Source organism: Balaenoptera ricei, chromosome 2 (assembly GCF_028023285.1).
Source record: "Balaenoptera ricei isolate mBalRic1 chromosome 2, mBalRic1.hap2, whole genome shotgun sequence".
NCBI classification, from domain to species: Eukaryota; Metazoa; Chordata; class Mammalia; order Artiodactyla; family Balaenopteridae; genus Balaenoptera; species Balaenoptera ricei.
The window spans coordinates 94418475-94433614 of NC_082640.1; the positions used below are offsets into that span (position 1 = coordinate 94418475).

The 15140-nt window shown below is 34.7% G+C and overlaps 1 protein-coding gene across 1 annotated transcript in view; it reads right to left on the reverse strand.

Annotated features, from left to right (window-relative positions):
• The window catches only part of AP4E1 (adaptor related protein complex 4 subunit epsilon 1), a 63597-nt gene that overhangs the window by 34761 nt on the left and 13696 nt on the right, over positions 1-15140 (reverse strand). The window contains exons 6-10 of the mRNA XM_059913305.1: positions 14034-14193; positions 12301-12467; positions 8822-8895; positions 2287-2409; positions 2075-2184 (exon numbers count right to left, since the gene is read on the reverse strand). Of these exons, the coding sequence (XP_059769288.1) occupies positions 2075-2184; positions 2287-2409; positions 8822-8895; positions 12301-12467; positions 14034-14193 (634 nt within the window). The remainder of the gene's footprint in view (positions 1-2074; positions 2185-2286; positions 2410-8821; positions 8896-12300; positions 12468-14033; positions 14194-15140) is intronic.

The window sequence follows — 15140 nt, forward strand, 5'->3', positions numbered from 1 at the left end:
CCAAAGTTCTTGCCATATAGTTACTGATGGAGGTTAGAAGTGACAGTGGCATCGAGGAGACAGTACTGCAGTGCCTTCTTGGGGCACCACTGATACTCAGTACCCTTCCCCAAAAATTCAAGCTACTTTTCTCACTACAGATCAGACTTCAAATTTTAAAAGTTATCTAGTTTCCCTTTGACCTTCATTTTTAAATGAGATCCTAATAAATAAATACAGCACTAAAAAAACTGTATCTAAGTCAGCTGTGTTCAATTTAGTACTTAACCACACAAATTAAATGCATGCTCTATGTCTGTTCAAAGTGGAAGAGCCATATAATTATTTGTTAATGTCCCTTGGCATCTTCTCATTTTTCTACAATGTCCACACATAGAAATTAGTACATCTGTAAACTTCCTGGATTCATTCAAGGCAGGTAACAATTTTCAGAAGATTAAAAATATGAATGCAAAAAACATATATGTATATATATGTAGATGGCAATTTCTTGAAAATATTATTTCAAAAATAGTACTTCTAAAATTCAAAATTTTTAATCTTATCTTTTAAAAATTATAGTTGTTTAATGTAATACAGTGTTCTCTCAATAAACTACTTTTAATTCACTGCTTTTAAGTAATTTAGATGTTTAGTAGATTCTTTTTATCTTTATTATTTTTAAAATCAGAAATAAAACTATCTACTCTTCTTACCTAGGTCCCATATACCATTTTAAATGAAGGTATAGAGTGATTCTCTACATGAGAATTAACAGATATATCTACATGGATACCCAAGTAGATACTGAAGCAATTTTATAAAAGGAAAAAGTTGAAAAAAATTAAGTAAATTATACACCTTTCCTTCCAAAAAGTTCAAACCATTTTAGGGATATCTTTATTCTTTCAACATTCCTACATATTCAATAGGGACTGCATTAGCCTAGTTTATAGATGTTAATAATGGAAAAAATTAATCATCATAAATTACTTCTTAAAACTGTACTGACAGGAAGACCTGGGAATAGAATTCAGGTCTCCGACTGATACAATTCTTGGACCAAAAAGATATTAATGAATCCTATACAGGTAACTGGACCTAACTCCTCCAACTCATAATTTATTTTTTTATTATTTTTTTTAAGAGTGTTCTTGTCTTGACAGCTTTTGTTTCATTTTCTATTTTATTTATTTTTAAAACTTATTTATTTATTTTTATTTTTGGCTGTGTTGGGTCTTCCTTGCTGCATGCGGGCTTTCTCTACTTGCAGCGAGCAGGGGCTACTCTTTGTTGCGGTGTGCAGGGTTCTCATTGCGGTGGCTTCTCCTGTTGTGGAGCATGGGCTCTAGGCGCATGGGCTTCAGTAGCTTAGCTGCAGCGCATGGGCTCAGTAGTTGTGGCTTGTGGGCTCTAGAGCACAGGCTCAGTAGTTGTGACACACGGGCTTAGTTGCTCCGCAGCATGTGGGATCTTCCCGGACCAGGGTTCCCCTGCAATTGGCAGGCGGATTCTTAACCACTGCGCCACCAGGGAAGTCCCAACTCATAATTTAAAACCATTCTTGTCACAGACATAGAGGATGGACTTGAGGACACGGGGAGGGGGAAGGGTAAGCTGGGACGAAGTGATAGAGTGGCATGGACTTATATACACTACCAAATGTAAAACAGATAGCTAGTGGGAAGCAGCCGCATAGCACAGGGAGACCAGCTAAGTGCTTTGTGACCACCTAGAGGAGTGGGATAGGGAGGGTGGGAGGGAGACACAAGAGGCAGGAGATATGGGGATATATGTATAGCTGATTCACTTTGCTATAAAGCAGAAACTGATACACCATTGTAAAGCAATTATACTCCAATAAAGATGTTTTAAAAAAATAAATTAAAAAAATAAAACCATTCTTGTAATTACTGACACAAGTGCTTTTTAGAAAAGTTCCTTAAACTTCAATAGAAAGAATAAAATGCACTCAAAAGTTAAAATACACACGTGTGCACATACACGCTGCCCACCATTTTAATCTCTCTCCATAATACCAACAGAGTTTAAAAATTGTAACACTTCACATACATTACTCAAAATACCAGTTTACCTCTCTTTTAATAATGGGATCAGGATGGTCTAAGCATTCAATTATTGTCATCTGGTGTTGAAGAGCCAGAGTGGGATCCTGTTGGATAACATAGGTAAGAGCCTTCAATCCTAGAAGCAAAGATTACATTATAGAAAGTGACATAGGACAAATACCCAGCAAATTTCAAAAACTCTCTTGGTAATTTCCATCAAAAGAACCAATCATCTTACCTAAATATTTGAGATTTATTTTAGGTGACAAAACAAATTTTCCAATGCACTTGGCAGCCTTCTCAAGTAATTCCGATTTAGGATAAATAGAATAGACTGTATGTACACATTCAAACAGAATAGCTACAGAAATAAAATATTATAATGTCAGGGATCATATTAAGGCATAATAAAAGAATATATCTGTGTAGAACTCCTAACAAAACAAACTAATTGGAAGGTCAGTTTTAGTCAAAAATCTTACTTATGGAAATTTTTCAAAGATAAGAACTTTATTGTTTTCAGGCTTTATACAGTTGTTAGAATTACGTTACCACAGTACAATTTAAAGAGAATGATATATATTAATAGATAAGAATGATATATTCAGTCATGCAACAAGTATTTTCTGAAACTTCCTATGAGCCAGACATTGTTCTACTAGTATGGATATAGCGGTGACAAAAACCCCTGCCCTCAAGGAAATCACATTCTAATGGACACATAAGTAATACATTCATTGTTCCTATATAAATAGATACTTCCAACACTCCTTGAATGCTTCAAAATAATTTATTCTTAGGCAGTTTCTACCACTTTTACACAGAAACTGTATATGTAGTTTATTTCAGTGTGGTTTATTTCAACATAATCATTTCAGGATGCTCTAGCATTTATTTCAAAATAGGGCCACTACTCAAAAATCTTCAAATCACTTTTTAACAATTAACCTCCAAGGATATAGAAAATCTACTGAACATCTTAATAGTGTTCAAATTTGATTTTCTAGTCTCATCAAAGATCTGATAACTATAATAGATGATCAAAGTGGATACTAAAATTTTTCTCAAACGCTCTTAAAGAGCATGAGTCAAAGAGCTGGAGCTTCGCCATGGTAAAGAAGAATCATTTAGGCACCATAAAGTCCTGCATGTCCTTTGGAATCACAGAATGAGAAGTGAGACACAGAATCAGCAGACTTAAAAACAGTTCTACTACATAGTTGAAGCGTATAGTGTCTTTGATAGAATCACTCCTGCTCTTTTTCCAAAAGCTTAAAACATAACAATCAAACGTTTGTGTACAGGACATAAGATAGATCCTGAATATTCAACTATGTTTTACACTGCTAAGTTGCCTATCAATTGATACACATATAAATTTCCAGTAAAAAGCTTTACATAAATAAATACTTTCTAAAGAAGGAGAGAGAAAAGAAATCAGAAGGAAAGATTTTTAAGAAATAAACAACTCTTTAAGAAGGGAACTGACTTTAATTAAAGGAAAACCTACAAAGTAAGTCAATTGAACCTAAAAAGATACTTTATATATCCAGATGTTATGCTGTAAAAAGTCTTTACTCTGTGCTATGAAAAAAGTTGATTTTATGACTTCACGAAGTAAACAGAGAGCCTTAGTCAACTAACTAATCAACTAAGGCAGGAGTAGGCAACACATCATTAAACACAGCCCTCAGCCTATCTTTGTAAGCTGTGAACTAAGAATGATTTTTACATTTTTTGAGATATAACTGACATATAAAATTATTAGTTTTAGGTATATATTTTTAAAGGTTTAAAACAAAGGAGAATATATGACAAAAACCTATATGACCTACACAAAACCTAAAATATTTACTATCTAGCCCCCTTTTCAGAAAAAGTTTGTCAAACCCTGAACAAACATGCTAGTCCTAAGTAAGATTAAAAATGATGATGTTCCATTTTCTATCATAACTGACATATTTTCCTTTATGGATTTCTACCATTTAGAACTCTCCTATCAAGATGTTTTACTGACAGCAAAAGCTTCCCAATACCCGTCTAAAACCTAAACTTTTATATTTAGATGCTCATAAGATTTCTGAAAAGCTAGTTTAAGTAAAATTAATAGTTCAAAAATTGCACTTATTAGTCAACCTAGGCATAAATGAGCTGAAATGAACTTAATAGGTTTTTAAATTATTTTAAAATTTAGAGGCTAAGAGCCTTTATTCTCCAACTCTACAAAAGTCTAAGTCCATAAATGAAAAAGCAATTACTCTGCTGTCTCCTCACTGCAGTGGTTAAAAGAATACAGTAAGTCCCCTACATATGAACCTTCAAGTTGCAAACTTTCGAAGATACAAACGTGCCCCTGTATGCCAGCGGCTGTACTGTACTACCGTACTTTTCAAGGTACTGTACAGTAAGATTAAAAATGCTTTATTTTTGTGTTTGTTTTTTATGTATTATTTGTGTGAAGAGTGTTATAAAGCTATTACAGTACAGTACTACATAGCCAACTCTGTTGGTTGGGTACCTAGGTTAACTCTGTCGGACTTATGAACAAATTGGACTTACAAACATGCTCTCGGAACGGAACTTGTTTGTATGTAGGGGACTTGCTGTAGAACCTCTAAGGATTTCTAAAAGTAAAATGCATCGTGGAGCCTTGTTTACTCTTCCAGAGCAAGCCAGGTCCTAATCAAAATACCATCAAGTAAAAAGTTAACAAATTAAAAATTAATAACGTTCTAACATTTGTGACACTGTGGTTTTATCATAGATATTTTGGGTGGGATTATGCACAAAATTTGAAGAAGTTCTACTGACACTGTATCCTTCAGACTAGACTTTACTTTCATTTTAAATAAGTTAACTACTGTCACCACTCTGACAGGGAGATGCGGGTACCATGCAATGAGGGTGGCAGTCCAGATTCTCCGTTCTGCCTCCTTTAACACTTGGAGAGGCAGGGGATGCTGGTTCCTTCTGGATGGGGGATGGAGGTGCCCTGCCTGGAAGAGGGAGGGGCACCCCGTTACTGCTCCCTATACAACCTGCATTGAGATTAAGGGGGTGGCCCTGGTATACGTGACCAGTTTAAAAGCCCTAACTCATCACTAGGCTTCTTCTAACGCCACCTCAGGAAAGATGGGAGGGGTACCTCATTATTCCCTACTCCTGGATAATGTGAAATCCAGGCTTCCCACGTCATCTCTACTGGCAATGCCAGGGAGGGTCCCCCTTAACATCTGGCAGGGACGAAACTGCAGCTGCCCCTCTTGGTCTTCACCACTAGCCCCATGGAAGGGTTGGGGTACCTCATTATATCTGGTGAGGGTGGAAATCTTGACTCTCCATTCAGCCTCTGCTGCTGTGGGTGGTCCACAGTTTTTTCTGTGTGGTGCTTGACTGTAATAGAAGAGCTATTATCTGAAAGTTTTCAGTCTTGCTAGTTTGCTCTTTTTCCCTTAGTCCTTTAGCTAGAGAGCAGGCTTTTTTCAGGGCATTTTTGTCTGCACCTGTTGGCATTTTCAGACTGCTGGCTCTCCAGTACCCAGTCTGGGGTATATGAGGCAAAAAGAAAGCCTAGGGTACTCACCTTGGTGTCGTTCCTTGCATGCCAAGGTCCCTAACCAGTCTACCTTCATTTATCCACCTTTCAGAGTCTTATATGTTTATTTTACATATAATGTCCAGAGTTTTTAGGTGTACTTAGTGGGAAAAGTACTTCTATCTACTTTTGATGGTTCTATCCCTTATACTCCATTTTACGTAATTCTCCCAATTTACCAAATAGTTTACTAAAAATGTCTTTCTCATCTTATCAGTACCCTGCCCCAAACTATTCCATACCTCCAGATTTATACAGCATAAAGTTCCTTTGGCTGCCACGGGAGGACCTCCACAATATGGGTTTCCCACTGCTTCCACTATGAACTGTCCAATCAGGCTGGCAAGTCACTGTTCTCTGAAACTGTTTTAAACACCCCCGCTTCTACACCTTCTCTCATGTTCCCTCTGCCTTAGAACCACTTTTAACCTCCCTTCTGGCTATCTTAATCCTATCTTTCAAGGTCCTATTACATCAATAAATCTTTATGTGCCCTGAAGCCCAGAGTGATCTTTATCGCCTTTGGATTCCTGTAATATTTATTGACTTTATCTTCCCTTTGCATTCTGCCTTATACTGGTATTATGCTTTCATAAATAAGTTATCTTCTCCATTATACTGTAAATTCCTTGAAGGCAAAGATTATATTTAATACTTCTTCATATCCTCTACATCACTTTATGCAATGCCTGGCACATAGCAGATACTCAGTAAATGCCTCTGATGTGATTTATTTCTTGATTTGACACTAAGGTAAGTTATAATAATGAAACTTTCATAAAAATACAGTTTAGAAAATATTAAGACTGAAACCCAATAAGATAACTGATAAAAGTAAAATAACTTTCTCTTCTTTTAATTCAATTAAAACATATTACTCACTGAGTAATCCAGTGCCAGATACTGGGATATGCTGGCCAATAAGACAGACATAGTCCCTGCCCTTATGAAATTTATAATTTAAAATTCACATTTTTAAGTAATAAGATATTTATATTAGGTTTACTAGAGAACACTCTACCATTGATAAAATCACTGTAAGCTATAAACTGTATCAGTACAAATACGGGGGGAAATGTAGAACAAACAGAAGATAAATAAAGGAAAAAAGGGAAACAATAGAAACTATAAGTTTCTCTGGCAAGGTGAAACACTGGACTGACAGACTACAAAGAAATAAATTGTTGGCATTGGTCCCAGCAATCTTAATAAAAGAAGGATGTCCTAATGGAGAACATTAAAAAATATTTCCTCAGGTGTACAGTATTCTCTAAATCGAAAGTAGTAACAGTGGTTATCTCCAGGAGAGGGAACTGGGTGGTGGGTAATCAGGGTCAAAGGGACACTTACTGTTCACTGTATACCCTTTTGTACCTTTTGAATTTTGAACCATGTACATATATTACCTATTCAAAAAAATTTAAAAATTAAAGCTGAAATGTCAATTACCGAAAGAAAAAAAAAAACTTTCTGCAAGGAAAAAAAGCAGACAATTGATTTTAAACAGAATTCCTTGAGAGCCTTTCAAACCCTTATCCTAGATCATGATTATATCTCAAGCAAAACTTTTTAATTTACTTTTGCTGCCTCCAAAGATTCTGACACTACTCTGGATACTCTGACAGCTCCTAGCCAAACCACCTGCCTCAATAATGGTCATCCTTATCTCTGGCACCTTATTCTTCTCATTACATAGCAGGATCCTAGATGATGTCAACTATTCATTATACTATACACTTATAAGGGCAGGGCCTGTGTCTACCTTATTCTTCCCTTAATCTCCCACACTTAGCATGGAGGAATACGTTAAGTCAATCAACTCTTTCCTCAATCTGTACCAAGTTTACAAATTAAATTTTTGTTTTGTAGGCATTCAATAAATACTGGTTGAACAAATGAATACACCACACTTATTACCTTAATTACCATTTATACACACAAAACACAAATCTATCCTTCAAAATTTACTATCCCAATTCACTACCATGTGCATTATTTTTTCCATACTAGTGTTATGCATGCAATCCTTTCTTTTTATTCCTACTGCGTTTCTGTCAAGCACTTTTATTACAGTTAAACTAGTTCAATTTCTGCCCTCTAGTCTACTCTGCACTTCTACAACCATTGTTCTTAAAGATCCACAGCTTACCATTGTCTGAAAGAACAAGTAACGCTCTCCATCCCCTACTTCACGGTATTTTACCAGATTAAGAAATGACTTCTCATTTGACTTATATCTCTCAATACTTCTTCTACTGCCCTTCTCCATACCAGGTGAGATTCAAACTGTTTTACTTCTATCCTTTAAATATCTCCAAATATCCCAATTTCTTCAACGGGCTTTTTCAGGCTGATCAATAAAGAACTAAGAGTTCTTCCCTCTGGCTATTAAGATTGGAAGTTTTTTTGGTTACTTTTCTCAGTTCTCCTCCCTCCTCCCCCATTTCACTCTTGTCTCTTATCACTAAATTACTTTGTAAAATTGTATTTAACATAAATAGCTATTGTCTCTTCATTAAAAAGTACATTATTCCACATCTATATATTCTTATCTATATCGTACTCATCCTTCAGTTATCTTCTTAAATATCACTTTTTCAGAAAAGCCTTCCTTGTTCTCCCTCTCATCTAAGACTAGCTGCTGTATTCTCCAGAGTACCTTGTAAATTCACTTCTGTAACATTTCTACTACCTGTCCCTTTCCATCTAACTAGGCTGTGAGCTCAACGATAATATTATTTTATTCACGACTGTATTCCAAGCATCTTGCACAGGGCCTGATAAATAACAAAAACTTAAGAAATATTTGGTGACTAGTTGACTGATTCTTTCATTTAAGAACTGCCTTAAGTATGGAATGGACCTACTAGGTTATCTTCACAGTCAATTAGATGCTTGATGGACATTTTCAATACAGAGACAATTTCTCTTTAAAAATAAAGACTTAAAAAGAGAGACAATTATAATAGTCAATTTAGGTCAACATTTAAACAATGGCGTAATTTCAAATTATTTCTATTAGTTATTCAATGCTTCCAGTGAAAAATAATAATCCCAAAACCACCTTAAAAATTAACATTTAAAATTCTATTGAAATTTATAATACTCTAACACAGATTTAGCTATAATACTGAAAACATTATTAGTCATTAGAGCAGCATTTACATATGTTACCTACCATATGTGACATTGTGATTTAACTCAGCTCTTCGTAAGGATTCATCGAGAACATCATACATTAATTCACTTGTCCTGTTTAAAAGATATTTTATTTGCAGTAGAATTATAGTATTATAACCCAATAAAACATAGTTTTTCAAACTTCTCTCTCTTTAAAACTGAGGATCTACAGAAAAGAAGTGAAAGAAATTAATTTTATGAATTGGGAATTTCACTTCTTAAAGATTCCATTTGTTCTTTTTCATGAGTTTAACTTCCTGCTTTATCAAAGCTGACTAGTCAATCAACTCTTTCCTCAATCTGAACCTACTTACAAATAAAGTTTTTGTTTGGTTGAACATGCTATCTTTTATAATTTTCTTCGTAATATAATATTTCTACCTGTTTAAAGTTACTACACTAATACTTCACATACCAGATTATTCCAGACAGTATATTATCTGTATTTCAAACACTTAGTTTTTAAAAAATATTCAAATACTAGTCTTTCTTTGAGCAGTACCAGGTTCATCAGAAAGAAAATTTTAACTTTCATTTATGTTAAATAATAAAGAAATTATATTTTGTGGAATTAACAGATTAATAACATTCCTGTGTCTTTATGGTCACCAATTACAGTTATAGTTACTGGGTTGAGGTAGATACTATACAAAAATGCAGTGTTTTATAGAGCCCTAGCACTCTGCCACCAAGCCTTTTCTCCAAGGAAAAGTCCTCTCCAAGAGGCCAATGTGAAAACTATGGCTTCTCAGCTGATATTTTTGTATGTTTTGTAAACTCAAAGAACACTAATAGAAAAAAGCACCATCAACACAGAATACCCAGGGACTTCCCTGGCAGTCCAGTGGTTAAGACTCCACGTTTCCAATGCAGGGGGCGTGGGTTCAATCCCTGGTCGGGGAACTAAGATCCCACAGGTCGCGTGGCGTAGTCAAAAAAAAAAAAAAAAAAAAAACCAACCCATAGAATACACAGTTGTTTCTTGCGGAGAAACTACACTATAAAACAAACAAAAAGATGAAAATAATCTGAGGCTATACAAATTACATATCATGTATGTTACAGCTTTCTCAGAAAATGTCTTTTTTTTTCAAATATACAGCTGTAAAACTCAATATGAAGTGCATGTACTTCTACTGCATCTTAACTAAAGTATAACTATCCAGTGAAAATCCAGAACCATATCCTAAAATTCCTCATTTTATTATGTAAGCATTTCTTCTACAGACAACCATATAGTAGACATTACAAATCCTTCCCTCCCCAAATTTGGTAATACTACACTTAGATTATGGTATAGTTGCCCAATTTTAAAAGCCAATGTCCAGCATAAGAGTCATAATTAACCACATGAAATGTGGAAACATTTGCAGACATGATTGAGCTAACTGTTAATAACCTAAGAAGCAGAATGCTATAAAACACAAGAAAATATTCAAACTATAGATATAAAAGACCATAAATATAAGAGATTTTTCCAGTAAATTAATTCTTTCAATTAAATACATTAGAATCCTGTTATGAAATAACTTAACATTTTTACTTTGCCACACTGAGCTAATCATAACTTAAGAAATCTACGTTAACATAAAATCTTATTAGAGTTGGGACAACAAAGAAGGGGACGAAGATTCTAATGTTCCATAACATTATAAGAGAGTTCTACTCTTTATTCATTTAATTAAGCCTAATTTCTATTCAACTGAGCTCTCTGAACTCTATTCAACATACTCATCTTTGCACATATTCTTCAAATTCATCCATGAAGGAAAGAAGGAAGATAATGAGTTAACGAATTTAGTAAATTCACTAAATGCCTCCAAAGTTACTTCCTGACAACATATGACGGCATTAAATCCTTTTGGACCAGTGAGGTCTGAATGCATTACTATGAAATTCATGGTTTTAAAACAGAATTCTAGTGAACTCCAACTAGAGCTCCACAATAGGACAAACATTTCTAATGTGTGTGTCTGCTTCATCAACTCCAGGTTTTCACCCTAGGTTTCAATCAAGGTTGAGATTCATAAACATAGAAAAAAGTAAAATAGCAACACCAAGAGTGATACAGCCCAGTTAGCGCTCATCAGGAGCTCACCAAAGACGGATGCTGACATGACACTGAGGAGACATTACTAGGAGCAATAATAGCCTAGAGGACAATCCCTTAGTAAAGTGAGACTAAAGAATTAGCATATAGGAGTTCTCTGGTGGTGCAATGGTTAAGAATCCACCTGCCAATGCAAGGGACACGGTTCGATCCCTGGTCTGGGAAGATCCCACATGCCGCAGAGCAACTAAGCCTGTGCGCCACAACTACTGAGCCCATGGGCCCTAGAGCCCGTGCTCCACAAGAGAAGCCACTGCAATGAGAAGCCCGTGCACCGCAACGAAGAGTAGCCCCTGCTCGTGGCAGCTAGAGAAAAGCCCACACACATCAACAAAGACCCAACGCAGCCAAAAATAAATAAAATTTTTTAAAAAAGTATTAGCATATAAATGTACCCTACTGTATAAAACAGAACCACATCTCTAAAGTCAGAACCTGATTAATAATATTTTCTCAAGACAGAAACACATCAGGGGCTCAAGCCATGGTCCCTGCTCTCAAGGGGACCAAATCTAGTTGCTCTTGAACAGTTCAGAAAAAAATTCTTAAATAAAAATAACAGGTGTGCACACATGCACACACAGAGAGAGAAGAATGATAAAGCAAATACAAATAATTGATGAACAGAGGTAGAGAGAGCTCCCTGTACTATTCTTGGAATTTTTCCGTAAGCTTGAAAAACTACAGCAAAATTAAAAGTTACAAAAATATATGTAACTGGAAAGGCACCCATAAAAAGTTTAATAAAATTACTGCCTAAAAGAGTAATTCAAACAAATGAATTGTTCCAATTAGAGCAACAGGGTAAGCAAACTATAGTCTGCATGCCTAATCTGTCCAGATGCCTGTTTTTGTATTGGCTACAGGCTAAGAATGGTTTTTACGTTTTTAAGTGGTTGAAAAAAAAATCAAAAGAATAATATTTCATGACACAAAAAGATTATATGAAATTCAAGGTTTAATGTCCTTAAAGAGTTTTTTTGGAACATAGCTGTGCTCATTCATTTACATATTATTTATGGCTGCTTTTGAGGTGTATACAACAGCAGAATTAAATGGTTGCAATAGACAACATATAGCCCACAAAGCCTAAAATATTTATCTGGCCCTTTATAAAAAAGTTTCCCAAGCCCCAGACTAGAATGGTTAAGAAAGTTTCACAGAACATATGGAGCTTCAAAGGTATCTTGCACTGTGAGTAGGATTGAGATAAGCAGAGAGCCAAGATTATCCCAGCAACCTGAATTTTTACACTTCTTATAGTGGCTTATTTATCACTATTAAGTCAATTAAGCATTGCGAGAAGCTGGTTTATCATGACACCTCTAGATGACTAAAGCCTATCAGATTTACCTAGAATAGTTTACCTTTGATCATCTTTTCCTAGAAGTCCTAGTATTCTCAACAGCTGAATTTGTAACCATGGTGCTGGTACACTGTGGTAATTGAAATCTACGGGGAGTTTTCCTCCAACCACTTGCTTCAAAATAGTTACAAAACTCCCAGTCAAGTCTTTATATGCAGATGAATTCTCCTACATCCAAAAAATAAAGTAAAACAAAACAAAAAACTTTCTGTTAATAATAATGTCTTTAAAATAAAATAGACCTGGTTGAAATGCCATAAAGAATCTAACTTAATACATGCTCACTTAAGAAGTTTCATGTTCATATTTAATGAAACAGTCCTCTAACTGTGTAATTTCTTCCACCATGAAACTCCTCTGGCTACCAGATCCAGAGCTGAATCATGCCCTAAAAAGCTTCACCACTTCCTACTTCCTATACAGTTTAATCACATTTCCAAAGTTCTATAATTACATCTTAGAACCTTTAAAAGCTAGTTTCAGCAATTAAAGCAAAAATTGAAAAGAACTGGCATACTGAAAAAAGCAGTAATACCTCTACTTTTGACAAAAACCAAGGTCTGTTTCCAATCTCTGAATTTTGTTTTCAAAAGACTTCTCATGTGATTGAACTAAATATATTCCAGGTGGAAGAGCATAGCCAAAATTACTCAAACACTTAAAACCCCCAAAATCAGTAAGCCTGCTTATCAAAAATTAATTAACTCTATAGTATTTAAACATATTTGTGATTCTGAATGAGTGTGCCTTGATTATCTATCTGACTAATCTCTTGGACTGGAGAAATTTTTTTTTTCATCTTATTTTTTTTAACTGAAGTATAGTTAACATACAATACTATATTAGTTTCAGGTATACAACATAGTGATTCAGCATTTATGTATATTACGAATTGATCACCACTATAGGTCTAGTAACCATCTGCCTGAACTAGGGAAATTAAATACACATTCCTCAAAATGAATGTTAGACTCTTCATTGTAATTTTTACTATGTATCAAGGACAAATTTTTGGAAGGGAAATAATAGCTCTTTCAGAGTTTAATAAATATTAGAGGAAAAATAAGATTTAATATCAATTATCTGTTTATGCCACACTATTTTGGAGCACACAATGCATAAAAGTAAAGACAACCTTCAGCTTCTGTAATTTTAAATTGATTTCAACAGCATATCCCATTGCATTATGAGGTATGATGAAATCTCTCACAAATATATACTTTCAGACACAAAGGGTTTCAGGCAATACACTGGGGTTGAATTAGTATAAACCCGTATCATCATTTAGAAAAATTTTTTACCATACTGTTCAACCCCCCTTCCTCCTCCAACACAGTATCAACATATGGAGTCAACACTGTAGACTACGCCTTGCACGTTCCCCACCAGCTCTCCTCATTTCTATAAACCGTTATATGTATCCCATGAAGTTGTATAAAAGGGAGGCACTGCTTGAAAAACCACAAATCTGCAAATTTCAACCACCTTCCAGAGCTACCATTTTTCCATGCTTCTTTAGTAACACTGAAAAAATTTTAGGCATAAAAAAAGACTAAATCTATAATTTGTCTACAACTCATGTGATCAACATGCAAATATTACTATTAAAGTGTCAATAATACAAATTTAAATGTGACCTAAGCATTTTACTGAAAAATATGAGTTTTCTTTTAATTACATAACTATATTTTTCTAATGGTAGCTACTCAGTACCTGTTCAAAATACCAACTTACCTTAATCATCTTAAGGTATATGTGCAAGGAAGCAGCCATGACCCCAACATCTCTGTCACAAAGTGCTTTCCGAAACTTAATATGGATATGCTGTACTTGATTAGGAGCGATGAGATAGAATTTATATAATGCTAGGACAGCTTTTCTTCGTATAATCTCCCTAAAGATAAAAAATAAAATCTAAATAAACCATCTGAATCATTTAGTTTGAAAAGATTATGGACCAGATGATTTTAAAATACCAGCTGTTACCTGAATCTAAAAAGAAAGAATTACACATTTATTATTAATTTTTTATTCTAATCTACCAAACTATAAAAAGTGGTTATCTCTAGGAGGTAAGACCTCAAGAGACTTTAACTGTCCATGTTATATATTTCTCTAGTTATAAAATTTTTTGGTAACAAGCATATATTACTTTTGAAACCAAAACAAACCAGGAAAGATAAATTCCTTAATTCCCTAATTCCATTTTTGAAAGCCATATCTCCAGAAATTGGGAAAAGAATCAACAGTAAGTTTAAATGAGTGAGAGGTAATTTCTGCTAGTAACATTAAACAGTCTCTCCATCAATATTAAAAGTCTCCTTAACATTCTAGCTTTTCATATTTCTTTTTTTATATCATGGGCAAACATACTCCAAATACTTTGCGGGGGCAGGGGAGTATAAGGGGGACTTACATTAAAAGATGTTACTCCTCTCCTTGCCCAGCTCATGTTTCAAAAACCTCATTACAATGAAGAGGAAAGTATACACAAGTCTTGCACTTCATTTGTAACAGATAATGTCTAGCACACAAGAAGCAAAAATAAAGAGTTGCTATCCTATGAACATAATGTAGTTTCCAAGGAATTATATTCCTTGTTTTTGTCTCTTATGCCTATTTCCACATAGCTCATATTTGCAGACTATGCTGGCAGTACCCACAACAGCAGTACGGAAGTATTTACTTTCAGGGTTACTTAATATGTATTTCTGTTACCGAAAACCATAGAATCTCAAAATTGAGATTATTCAATGCAATCCTCTGTGTTCCACTCAAGAATACTTTTTATAAGATTCCTAACAAATGGTCACTCAGCCTCTGCATTAACAAGCAACCTAC